Genomic DNA, 13,948 nt, shown 5'->3' on the forward strand with positions numbered 1-13,948 from the left:
CTTATAACCTAAACCTAAACCTATAACCTAAATGTATTCTCAAATCCCTAAACCTAAACCTACACCTAATCCTAATCTCAACTCCTTAACTTAAACCTAAACTTGAAACCCCAAACCTAAACTCGAACCCGAACCTGATTTCCTAAACCTAAACCTTAACCTGTTCTCAATTCCCTAAACCTATAAACTATAACCTAAACCTAAACCTTAACTAAAACCTATAACCTAAATCTAAACCTATAACCTATAACCTAACCTTAACCTTAACCTAAACCTAAAACCTAAACCTAAACCTATACACTAAAACCTAAACCTAAACCTAAAACCTAAATGTATTTTCAAATCTGTAAACCTAATCCTAATCTCAACTCCTTAGCCTAAACATAAACTTCAAAACTCAAACCTAAACCTGAACCCGATTTCCTAAACCTAAACCTTAACCTATTCTCAATTCCCTAAAGCTATAACCTATAACCTATAACCTAAACTTAAACCTAACCTAAACCTATAACCTTAACCTAAACCTAATACCTAAACCTAAACCTAAACCAAAACCTATAACCTTAACCTAAACCAAAACCTATAACCTAAACCTTAACCTATAACCTATAACCCAAAACCTAAACTTATAACCTTAACCTAAACCTAAAACCAAAACCTAAACCTATAACCTAAACCTATAAACTAAAACCTAAACCTAAACCTAAACCTAAAACCTAAAGGTATTCTCAAATCCCTAAACCTAAACCTACACCTAATCCTAATCTTAACTCCCTAACCTAAACCTAAGCATAAACTTGAAAACCCAAACCTAAATCTGATCCTGAACCTGAACCCGATTTTCTAAACCTAAACCTTAACCCATTCTCAATTCCCTAAAGATATAACCTATAACCTATAACCTAAACCTAAACCTAAACCTTAACCAAAACCTATAACCTAAACCTTAACCTATAACCTATAACCTATAACCTAACCTTAACCTAAACCTAAAACCTAAACCTAAACCTATAACCTAAACTTATAAACTAAAACCTAAACCTAAAACCTAAATGTATTCTCAAATCCCTAAAGTCAAACCTACCTAAAATTAATCTCAACTCCCTAACCTAAACCTAAACCTGAACTTGAAAACCCAAACCTAAACCCTATCCCGAACCTGAACCCGATTTCCTAAACCAAAACCTTAACCTATTCTCAATTTCCTAAAGCTATAACCTATAACCTAAACTTAAGCCTAAACCTAAACCTAAACCTAAAACCTAAATGTATTCTCAAATCCCTAAACCTAAACCTTAACCTATTCTTAATTCCCTAAACCTTAACCTATAACCTAACTTAAACCTAAATCTATATCGTACACTTATAACCTAAAACCTAAATGCATTCTCAAATCCCTAAACATAAACCTTAATTTATTCTCAATTCCCTAAACCTTAACCTATAACCTAACTTAAACCTAAACCTATAACCTACACTTATAACCTAAAACCTAAATGTATTCTCAAATCCCTAAATCTAAACCTTAACCTATTCTTAATTCCCTAAACCTTAACCTATAACCTAACTTAAACCTAAACCTATAACCTAAATTTATAATCAAAAACCTAAATGTATTCTCAAATCCCTAAACCTAAACCTACACCTAATCCTAATCTCAACTCCTTAATCTAAACCTAAACTTGAAAACCCAAACCTAAACCTGGTCCCGAACCTGATTTCCTAAACCTAAACCTTAACTTATTCTTAATTCCCTAAACCTTAACCTATAACCTAACTTAAACCTAAACCTATAACCGACACTTTTAACCTATAACCTAAACATAAAACCTAAATGCATTCTTAAATCCCTAAACCTAAACCTACACCTAATCCTAATCTCAACTCCTTAACTTAAACCTAAACTTGAAACCCCAAACCTAAACCCGAACCCGAAACAAATTTCCTAAACCTAAACCTTAACCTATTCTCAATTCCCTAAATCTTAACCTATAACCTATACTTCTAACCTAAACCTAAACCTATAACCTAAATGTATTCTCAAATCCCTAAACCTAAACCTACATCTAATCCTAATATTAACTCCCTAACCTAAACCTAAACCTAAACTTGAAAACCGAAACCTAAACCCGATACCGAACCCGAACCAAGGCCTAATTTCTTAAACCTAAACCTTAATCTATTCTCAATTCCCTAAAGTTATAACCTATAACCTATAACATAAACCTAAACCTAAACCTATAACCTAAACCTAAACCTAAACCTATAACCTAAACCTATAACCTAAACCGAAACCTATAACCTAAACCTTAACCTATAACCTATAACCCATAACCTATAACCTATAACCCATAACCTATAACCTAAACTTATAACCTATAACCTAACCTTAACCTAAACCTAAAACCTAAAATCTAAAACCTAAACCTAAACCTATAAGTGTAGGTTATAGGTTTAGGTTTAGGTTAAGGTTGTTTTTCTTTTCATTTGTCTGGATCACCTCTCATATGTTCTCTCTCTTTTCATTTGTTTTTTTTTTCCATAGGATTGTTTGTGTTTGGATGGATGTAGTTTATGTTTGGATGAATGTAGTTTATGTCTGTATGGATTTATGTAGTTTGGGTTTAGATGGATGTGAATATGAATATGATGAAATATATTATACAACAGGTGTATATCAGGCAGATTATGATGAATTATATTCTATTAGGTGTATATCAAGAAATTTGAGATGGAATATTATTAAAGAGAGAGAGAGAGACTTTTACCTACGAAATATTTCGTAGGTAAAAGTCTCATTAACGTTTTTTAGCTATGAAAATTTTCATAGCTAAAAGTAAACTTAATCGAATTTCTCTCAATAAATTAAGTTCGAATTTTTTAAAAAGCCTTTAGCGACGAAACGTTTCATAGCTAAAAGTCTCATTCACGTTTTTTAGCTACGAAAATTTTTGTAGCTAAAAGCAAACCATTCAATTTTTTTTCAAAAAACTGTTTACAGCCTTTAGCGATTAAAAAATTTCATAGCTAAAAGTCTCTTCCACGTTTTTTAGCTATGAAAAATTTTTGTACCTAAAAGCAAACCTTTTGATTTTGTTTAAAAATTGATTACAGTCTTTAGCGACGAAAATTTTCGTCGCTAAAAGTCTCATCCACGTTTTTTAGCTACGAAAATTATCGTAGCTAAAAGTAACTTTTCGAATTTGTTAGAAAAACTGAAAACACCCTTTAGCGATGAAAATTTTCGTCGCTAAAAGTCTTATCCACATTTTTTAGCAATGAAAATTTTCATAGCTAAAAGTAAACCTTTCGATTTTTTTCAAAAACTGTTCAGAGCCTTTAGTGACGAAGATTTTCGTCGCTAAAAGTCTCAGCCATGTTTTTTAGCTATGAAAAATTTTTGTACCTAAAAGCAAACCTTTTGATTTTGTTTAAAAATTGATTACAGTCTTTAGCTACGAAGATTTTCTTAGCTAAAAGTCTCTTCCACGTTTTATAGCTACGAACATTTTCGTAGCTAAAAGTAAACCTTTCGATTTCATTGAAAAATTGATTGCAGTCTTTAGCGACGAAGATTTTCATTGCTAAAAGTCTCATCCACGTTTTTTAGCTATGAAACTTTTCGTAGCTAAAAGTAAACCTTCAATTTTGTTAAAAAATTGTTTACAGCCTTTAGCATAAAAAATTATCCTCACTAAAAGTCTCATCCACTTTTTTTAGCTACGAAAATTTTCGTAGCTAAAAGTAAACCTTTTGATTTTTTTTAAAAATTGATTACAGTCTTTAGCAACGAAGATTTTCGTCGCTAAAAGTCTCATCCACGTTTTTTCGCTACAAACACTTTCGTAGCTAAAAGTAAACCTTTCAATTTCGTCAAGAAATTGACTACAGTCTTTAGCGACGAAGATTTTCGTCGCTAAAAGTCTCATCCACATTTTTTAGCTACGAAAATTTTTGTACCTAAAAGTCAACCTTTCGATTTTGTTGAAAAATTGTTTACAGCCTTTAGCGACAAAAAGTTTCGTCACTAAAAGTGACTTTTAGCTACGAATTTACAGTTTTGTCGCTAAAAGTCACTTTTAGCGACGAAAAAAAATTTCATCGCTAAAAGTTTCATCGCTAAAAACCCTCTTTCTTGTAGTGGTTGTGAGACCCGACCCAAGCTCGCTTGTGTGCATGTGGGTGAACGTATGCATTCCGTCCATCTTGGTCCCACAGTCATACCGATCGAATCCTGGTGACTCGTGACCCTTGGATAGTGTTTGCAGTCATCCCTAAGCCCAGTCGTAAAGACCCGACTCGAATCGGGTTGAGACCTATGCCATTGTGACCGTATCGTCGCCGTAGTTCTAACAACGCTTCTTGTGCGTCCATTCGATGTGTGGATCATAAGTTGTGTGTATCTCATTTGTAGCCTTTGAGCATGATCATGTGGCCCACCTAGTGTGGAGGGCACATTTTTTAAGGTGGCCACCCTCTTTTATGTAAATTTCAACATACACCACCCATACACTACCTAAACCCCCCATATCCTACACCACCCACCACCCACATACTACCCATCCCTACTCTAGCCTGGCAACATAGTTTATATGACTATAGGCTATGATGATTTTTCTTTTATCTAGGAGAGAGAGTGATGATTACTCTCCCTCTCTCTTTTCTAGCAAATTTTCATACTCTCCCTCTCATTTCTCTCTACTCTCTTTTCTCTTTATTTATCCTTGTAAAAAAATTCAGCCCCATTTTCCATCTTTTTCGGTCCCTTCTTCTCCTTTTTCCCCTCAATCCCTCCATTGAAAACCCATCTCAACCCTTCTTCTTGCTTCCATGGATAGTTAGAAGCTTAGAGTGGAGTTTTGATAGAGATCTTAAGGTCGGTGTACATGCAATTGCAAATTCATATTTCTTCCATTTCTTACTTGTTCTTTCCTTTTTTTTATGTTGAAGCTTGTGGGGCCTAGCAAATGATGGTGGTGGCCCCTAAGATTTCATGGATGGGGCTCATAGCCCATCTTACTTGCATGCATGTTCCATGTAAGGGGTCTTTCTTCATGGACCCCTACATGGCTTTTCCTTCTTTGATTAGGGATCTTTGGGTCATCTAGATCCTTGATCCTTAGTGGAGATTGCATCTCCACCATAGATCTCAAGTAGAAATCCTATGATCATGTAGATCTTGTATATCTTGTCATAATGGAATGTGTGTGCATGAGTGATGAGGGGAAGGGCCTGAATGTGGCGGAGACCCTTCCCTTGTAGCTAAATCCTTATTTTCCTTTGTTGATAACCTTCTGATCATGAGTGTGTGACCCACTTTGTGGACAAAAAATATCCAGACCATCCATGGAGGGTGGACGTCTATGACAGTCCACCCTTGGACGTTGGAGCCGACTAATCCACTTATATGGGGCACATGCAAGGGGTGTTTTGTAATGGGAAGGGTCTGAATGTTTGTGGGGCCCAATAGGGTGGTCCATATCATGATTTTCTGGGATTAAATCCCCTTTTAAATAGTGTTTATATTTATTTATTTTCAGTTATATGTTGTTGTCCAGAACTGTCTGGATAGATTTTTGGGTCATCTTAAGGCCGCATTTTTGGGCATTTGGATGGGTGTTTGGTCCCATATAATATATATTTCTTAAAGGTGTGGACCCCACCTATAAGTATGCCAAATTTCAGCCTTAAGTGACTCCATTTGGTTATCCAAAAGGGTGGGCCAAGAGGGGTGGTCAGCCTGATTTTCTACTGTGCAGTCCAGCAATGTAGACCGTTGTAAAATGAAGTTCATAAATTATTTTGATAATGGTGGGCCACCTTTTTGGGTTTCCTCTTATTATATACATGATGAGAGACCTTGGCCCTCAATTTCCAGAATTTTGGAGGCCCAAGACCCACCTATTGGAATGCCCCAAATTCAGCACAGTCATATTCCAACAATACTCCACCCTGTACAGATTATATCCTTCAAATTAATTAAAATACTTCTGGGTATCTTTAAATCATGAAAATTTATAAATATATGTTCCACCCATTTTGGGACCCACTTACCAATTTTTAAGGCTAATGGACCCCTGTACACACCGTGACGAGGGCCAGACTGGCCCACCACGTTGGGACGTCCAGGTCTATCCGATGTTTTGGATAGACTATTTTGTTTAAATTAATTAAAATACTTAAGAATATCCAAAAATTTTAAAATTTTGTGGGGATGTGACCCACCTATGGAAGTGTCACTCTGAAAAATTTTAGACCTAACGGACATTTGACCTGGCCGTGGTGCGGTCGGGAGCGGCCAGCTAGGCCTGCTTCATGGGCCCACCTTGATGTGTTCTATATCCCAGTTGTCCCATCCATGGGTGGCCCATGTAGGGAGGGTCCACCCTATGAGTACATCCCCTGTGGGACCCACTTTAGTGCATGTGGAGCCCGCCTTGATGTATGTATAGCCAGGCCGTCCAGGCCTTGGATCGCCTAGGCCCATATGGGATGCCCCATGTGGGCTACCTGCTAGACTTTGGTCTAACAGTGTGGCCTACCTACTCCCTTATGTCATATGATGTAACCCTATGTGGTGGGGCCCTTTGACTTGATAGTTGGACCACTTGGGCTGATGTCCTAATCAAATGAAACAATTACTCGACTCTAATAGGCCTATAAACCTGTTGGGTTAAAAATCCAGCAACTTGTTATAATTATGCTTGGCCTTTGGGCTAAATTTTTAAGGAGTGGGGCCCACCGCACTGTAAAGATCTTAGAGGAAATAATTTATACCTTTGGTTCCTTAAATGTTAGGCTTAATAAATTCCCTTTTGAGGCCCACCACAGTTGAATTTAATTGGGTCCATGAATGTAGCTAGTTGTTGAACTCTTCAGGCCCAATTAGGCTGGAACTTTCCAGATAGGCCCATTGAAATCTTGGGCCATTTCAACCATACTATTGTGTTGGGTTAGTGAGCCGGATTACACAAGTAGATGGGCCCTTGGTTGCCCACCAAATCAACTTTAATACTTGGGCCGGGTTGTAGGCCTAACTTACTTGACTAAGAGCATGACATTTGCCCATATGGTTTGAGCAATGGGCTGCCCACTAGGCCACCACAATATATAGGATTAGTGGCCTTTATGTTGGGCCCTAACCTTTCCCTTATGGGCCCGTAGTGGTATATATGGGTTGGGCTATGTGTATTTCCCCTGGACCCATGTTTTATATAAGCCTTAGGCCACCTTTCTGATGCCCAACATGATTGTTTGTGGTAGGATTATGGCTGCCCGTTTCTTATTTCTGATGTTGCGTGGGCCTTGGGCCTTGATCCATGATCAATTAGAGGTAGGCTACCTCTTGGGGACCAATTACGATTGGATGAACACATTGGTGGCCTTAAGGTAGGCCCATGGGCTTCTATGGGTGTTTAAAGGCCCACCATAGACCCTTGCTAGGCCCGTTTCATCTATTTAGGCCCATACCATTGTTCTCCTTAGTCTCGTGGCCTATCCCAGTTATATGGGTCCCCACTAGAGGTTGTATTCCTTATAAGGAATTGGTTAAGTACCTAGACCCTTCATGGTTAGGTAGAGAGTTCATTTTCACCTCATTGGCACCCCTATTATCTTCATGGTCCACTCCCATGCGCATCATATGCATGCATGGTTGAGGTATGATTGGCCATGGTTGTGCCATGTAGGACATGTTGGTATCTCCCTAAGAGATGGATGCTTGGGATTGATGCATGGGTGATTGTGTGATTTATGCATCTGGCATTGCATAGCTTGTGGATATCTGCCCTTACTTCATCAGGGCCTTGCCTCCACAGGGGTATTCGTGGATGGTCGTATGTGTGGACAACGAAAATATTAGTTGAGCATACCGGGTGCATAGGATGCTCATGGGTGAAATTTCTAAAACTTTCATGATAGTAAGGATCTGCTCCAACGCCATGACCAGGTGGAATACATGAGCACATGAGGGCCTTATATCGTTAGGCTATGACTCCCACTGTCGTATAGTCGATTGGAAAGGGGTGTGGCCTTACCTGCCTGGTGTGAGGAGGCTTTGCTAAGCTGAGTCTAACCAGCACGTAAATATGTCCGCTACCTTCAGGCCTTGTTGGTGATTGGTTGTCCACAGGGGGGTAGTGAGGTCTCTTACGCTCATTTAACTATGCGGGGTTTGTAGAGCGGCAGTCATTCAGCAGTGTAATGGACCCCGGTGATTTTCTTATGATTGAAAATGTACTTGACATATGGTTTGGATATGAGCAATGACATTACTTGCATCACATTAACATTGGCTGTGTAAGCCCCTTCATGTATTGCCTTAGTATGGCTCCCAGTACTCATTGCATGGTATTCATGATAAGCCTTAGTAAGGCTGGTGATATTCTCATTAAGCATGTTTCTTTCCTTATACCTCCTACTATTCTTCTATGCACCATTGACACACATTGTCACCACCCTCTAAGCTTCTATAAGCTTATGCATGATTGATGCGTATAGAAGACTCTTGGTAGGCATCTTAACAGCAGAGCGTAAAGTAGAGTTGAGCAGTGAGGACTCCAGTGTTATTGATTTCTCTCTCTTTCCTTATTACCTTCTGTATGTTCTTTTGAACCTAATGTAAACTTATAAAAGTTCAAATTCTTAGTGGATTTTATGATGTGTGCCCTTTGTTATTCTCAGATGTACTTGTTGTTATCTTAGGTATGCTCGCATTGGAATGATTATATTGCTATTAAAATCCTCCTTGTAGGATCCCAGGATCGGAACCTGTCTGAGGAGCCGAGAATGGGGTACTACGGAGGCTGTTGCGGCCAGAACCGGCCATCGGATTCCTTGTGAGTCCAGTTACCGAGTCTGGGGTGTGACAGGAGTTGGTATCAGAGCATAGCAAGTAATTCTGGGATGACTCAAGAGAACATCGCATGTCTGCCAAGAACATAGGACAAGTAGTGTCCCGAAATTCTTCCTTTTGCTCCGTATTGAGCCTATAATTGTCTTGATTCCTTACATCGTCATTATTTTGTAGATGATGTCGAGTGGACGTGGCCCCCATGGTCATGGCTCCCGTGGTCGTGGCACCCGTGGTTGTGGTGCCCGTGAACGAGGCGCTCGAGTTACCCATCCTACTCGAGCACATCCTGCTCCCGTTGTTGAGGATCCGGTTCTTGAGGTCCTGATCTGGCCTGTTCCTCTAGTTGAGCCCGTAGCGCATGTACCTCCAGTTGCTTTGGTTCCCCCACCTATTCCCCCTCCTCAGCCTACTGTTCCAGTTACTGAGGCTCCTGTTCCATCGGCCGCACCCGTGCCTCAACCCGAGGTGAGTGCTGCCCCTGCCTTTCCAATAGTACCTATAGGAGCTAAGCATTTTTAGCAGTTGATGCAGCTTGTTGCCACAACATTGCAAACCCATCAGCCTGCTACTGCCGAGGTTTTTAGGCAATCTGATTTACCACGAGCTAGTGTAATAGCTTGAGAGTTCCAGTAGCATGATCCCCTAAGGTTTAGTGGTGACCTTGACCCTTCTACTGTTGAGGCTTGGGTACTGAGGTTGCAAGAGTTTTTGACACTATTCAGTGTCCTGCGGGTCAGAGAGTATCCCTTGTGACCTATCTTCTTCAGGGTGAGGCTCGTCATTGGTGGTCATCTGTATCTAGGATGGTCAGACCTCAGTTTGTTTGGACATGGGAGGAGTTCATGGTCCGTTTCGACCAGAAGTTCTTCCTTGAGCACGTTCATATCCAGCGGACGATCGAGTTTGAGACCATAGTGCAGGGTGATATGACTATATCTCAGTATGAGGCCCGTTTCTTGGCCTTATCTAGATTTTCTCGTCATCTCACCAGCGATGAGAAGATGAGGGCCCGTCATTTTGTGACTGGTTTGCGCCCTGCCCTCTGTAGTCATGTGGTAGGGCATTGTTTGGAGACATTTGACTAGGTCATTCATCGGGCACTGGTTTATGAGGAGGATTGGGCTATGACCCAGAGGTCGAGAGAGCAGAGTTTCAATAGAGACCGGAAGAGGAGGGCACCGGCCGGCAGTTCCATGTAGCACCGTCAGCAGAGATGGGGGGGCAGATCAGGATTTCAGTAGCCTATGATTCAGACAATAACTTCATCATCATCATCAGCACCATCTTTCGGTCCCTTTTTTGGTGTATGCTTCGACTGTTGACAGGCTGGGCATTGGAGGCGTGAGTGCCCTCACCTCATTCAGTAGTAGAGGCCACCGCAGTTGCCTCCTCCTCGTCCTCCTTAGCAGTAGCAGAGAGCTCAGCTTCCACCCGTCGCTCCTAGGGCTCCTCCTCAGCAGCAGAGGCAGCCAGGCAGACCTCCTCAGCAGCGACAGCAGCAGTAGAGACAGCAACAGCCGCAGCACCAGCAGAGGGGATATCCTTATGTTTGGTCCCTGGGTCCTGTATGTATCGCAGCCCAGCAGGCACAGACTCAGGACCCTCAGTCTTCCGGGTTACTTCCCCTACCAGGTCAGGGTTGCTTTTATTCTGCGCAGCAGGCGCCAGGCCAGGACCCGCCGTCATCGACCGGTGGAGTCGTCGAGGGTATTCTTTTTGTTTCTTCCTGCATTGCTCATATTTTATTTGATTCTTGTGCCTCCCATTCTTTTTTGGCTGAGCAGTTTTGCCAATCGACCGGCATTCCGTCAGAGGCCATGTCCGAGGCCTTGGTCATTTCAACTCCCATGGGGAAGTCCGTTGTGTTGAGCCATCGCTGTCCTTCTTGCCTGGTGTTGGTGGGCTAGATGTTTCTTCCCACCGACCTATTCGTGATACCGATGACAGGTTTTGATGTATTCTGGGTATGGATTGGCTTACGGAGTATGGTGTCGTCTTAGACTGTGTTGCGAGGACACTTACATTTCATATCTGGGCTTGCCAGTGTTTCAGCTCGTCGCCGAGCCTAGAGGAGAGCCTTTATCTAGTTTCTTGGCGTCGTTCATTAAGGATTCTGTGGCAGAGAGTATTGAGCAGCTACCAGTTGTTTGTGAGTACCCAGATGTGTTTCAGGAGATACCAGGTTAGCCGCTGCATCGGCAAGTGGAGTTCCAAATTGATTTGGTGCCCGGTACCGCACCTATCTCAAAGGCCCCCTACCGGATGGCACCGTTGGAGTTGAGGAAACTGCAGGAGTAGGTAGATGAGCTCCAGGAGTTAGGTTTCATTCATCCTAGCAGTTCACCTTAGGGAGCCTCGGTATTGTTTGTGAAGAAGAAGGATGGTTCATTGAGGCTTTGTGTGGACTATCGCGAGCTCAACAGAGTCACCATCAAGAACCGATACCCGCTTCCCCATATTGATGATTTATTCAATCAGTTACAGGGTGCACAGTTTTTTCTAAGATAGACTTGCATTCTGGTTACCATCAGATTTGGGTCCGAGAGGAGGACATTCCGAAGACAGCTTTCCGGACACGTTATGATTACTTCGAGTTCCTGGTAATGTCGTTTGGACTGACCAATGCACCTGCAGTATTCATGCAGCTGATGAACGAGGTTTTTTAGCCATTCCTTGATCAGTTCGTGATGGTATTCATTTATGATATTCTTGTATATTCGAGGACCCGAGAGGACCATGCTGAGCACCCGCGGATTATGCTTGAGACCCTCCATGCCCACCAACTGTATGTAAAGCTGGAGAAGTGTGAGTTTTGACAGGAGAAGATGAAGTCCCTCAATAACGTGGTGACGAGGGAGGGTGTTGCTATGGACCCCTCGAAGGTTGATGCAGTGTGTCGGTAGGGCCAGCCCACGAACGCGTCCGAGATTCGCAGCTTCCTTGGTCTAGCGGGATATTACCGACGGTTTATCGAGGGTTTCTCCCGTATTACAGCACCGCTGACCCGGTTGATGCAGAAGGGCGTCAAGTTCATCTGGAGTGATGCTTACAAGAAGGCATTTACGGAGTTGAAGGACCGCCTCACGTCCACTCTTATTCTCACTCTTCCTGATGTGAGTGAGGGTTTTATTGTTTTTACTGATGCCTCCAGAGTTGGCTTGGGTGTTGTACTGATGCAGCATGGGAAGCCAGTGGCGTATGCCTCGCGCCAGCTCAAGGTCCATGAGCTGAACTACCCCACTCATGATTTGGAGCTCGCAGCAGTCGTCTTCGTACTGAAGGTGTGGAGGCATTATCTATATGGGGTCAGGTTCAAGCTATTCTCGGATTATAAGAGCTTGAAGTATCTATTTTCGCAGTCCAAGTTGAACCTGCGACAGAGGCGATGGATGGAGTTGTTGAAAGATTATGATTTCGACCTTCAGTACCACCTGGGTAAGGCAAACGTGGTGGTGGAAGTGCTCAGCCGCCAACCACGAGGCCTGGTGGCACAGATGATGGTGCGTGAGTGGCAGATGCTCGAGGATGTATTAGAGTTTGACTTTGAGTTCGGTCTGCAATCTTCTATTGTTCAGCTTTCGAGCTTGTCGATTCAACCCTCCTTGGTGGCCAGGGTGATCGAGGCTCAGCAGACGGATGAGTCACTTTAGGAGTACCTAGCAGAGGCCACATCCATGGACCAGTCAGACTGGCAGATTGGTTCCAATAGTGGATTACACTTTAGAGGCCCGTTGTGTGTCCCGGACGTACCAGAGTTACGTCGTGATCTAATAACCGAGGCACACCGATCGAGACTTACTATCTACCCGGGCTCCACGAAGATTCGTGATATGAGGACACATTACTTCTGACAGGGAATGAAGCGTCAGATTGTGAGTTTTGTTGCCGAATGTGACACATGCCAGTGTGTCATGGCCGATCATCAGAGACCCCCTGGTCCCTTGCAGTCGTTCAGCATTCCAGAGTGGAAATGGGAGCATGTATCGATGGACTTCATCATAGGTTTACCGAGGACTCAGTGCAGTCATGATACCATCTGGGTTATTGTCGATCGTCTGACGAAGTCAGCTCATTTCATTCCAGTACGTGCTTCCCGGTCTATGGACCGGTTAGTGAGGATATTCATTGAGGAGATAGTGAGACTACACGGCATCCCATTTTTGATCGTTTCAAACCAAGACTCCAGATTTACATCTCAGTTTTGGAGGAGTTTCCAACAGGCGCTGGGAGTCACTTTGCATCTCAGCAACGCATATCATCCGCAGATGGATGGGGAGACTAAAAGGGTCAACCAGATCCTTGAGGATATGCTCAGGGCTTGTGTGATCGACTTTGCAGGTAGTTGGGATGATTATATGTGCCTCGCTGAGTTCGCGTATAATAACAGCTATCAGGAAACTATCGGCATGGTTCCTTTCGAGGCACTTTATGGTAGACCATGTAGATCTCTTAGTTGTTGGACCGAGGTTGGAGAGCGTCGTCTCTTAGGTCTCGAGCTGGTGCTGCAAACGTCGGAGGCTATTGATGTTATCAGGTAGATGATGCGCATAGCTTAGAGCCAGTAGAAGAGTTTTACTAATCGTCGGTGTTGACCCCTTGAGTTTGCAGTCAGGGACATGGTATATCTCAAGGTCTCCCGTATGAAGGGTATGGTTCGCTTTGGTGTGAAGGGCAAACTCGCCCCGAGATTTGTTAGACCTTTTGAGATTATCGAGCGCATGGGCGCTGTGGCCTATAGGCTTGCCTTACCTCCTGAGTTGTCCACGATCCACGACGTGTTCCATGTTTCTATGTTGCGGAAGTGTGGGTCGGACACTGTTCTCGTGATTGATTGGCAGCCACTTGAGATCCGTGAGGATGCTTCTTATATTAAACAGCTGATTCGTATTCATGATCGAAAGGAGCAGGTCCTAAGGACCAAGGTCATTCCCTTAGTGAAGGTGCAATGGGGTCAACATTCTGAGGCCGGGGCGTCTTGGGAACATGAGGCTAAGATTAGAGAGCGTTAACCTCATTTGTTTGATGACTGATTGCTTGTATTGCCTTCTCTTGAGATTGATGATTGATATATGTATGATGATGTTATGCATTTTG

General features: G+C 42.6%; 1 protein-coding gene across 1 annotated transcript; it reads left to right on the forward strand.

The window, feature by feature from the left end:
- Positions 1-9,031: 9,031 nt before the first annotated feature.
- Positions 9,032-10,761, forward strand: LOC131219991 (glutelin-2-like). Its single transcript, XM_058214972.1, has 2 exons — positions 9,032-9,319; positions 10,639-10,761. The coding sequence occupies exons 1-2, from the start codon at positions 9,032-9,034 to the stop codon at positions 10,759-10,761; spliced, it is 411 nt and encodes a 136-aa protein (XP_058070955.1).
- The last annotated feature ends 3,187 nt before the right edge of the window (positions 10,762-13,948 follow it).

The sequence above is a fragment of the Magnolia sinica genome, chromosome 12 (assembly GCF_029962835.1).
Source record: "Magnolia sinica isolate HGM2019 chromosome 12, MsV1, whole genome shotgun sequence".
In the NCBI taxonomy this organism is placed as follows: Eukaryota; Viridiplantae; Streptophyta; class Magnoliopsida; order Magnoliales; family Magnoliaceae; genus Magnolia; species Magnolia sinica.

Excerpts from the sequence above, each read along its gene's own strand:
- LOC131219991 (XM_058214972.1), top strand. The coding sequence starts at position 9,032 with ATGTCGAGTGGACGTGGCCCCCATGGTCATGGCTCCCGTGGTCGTGGC. Across the intron at positions 9,320-10,638 it reads CACCCGTGCCTCAACCCGAG|TTTTGCCAATCGACCGGCAT; the intron begins GTGAGTGCTGCC and ends TTGGCTGAGCAG.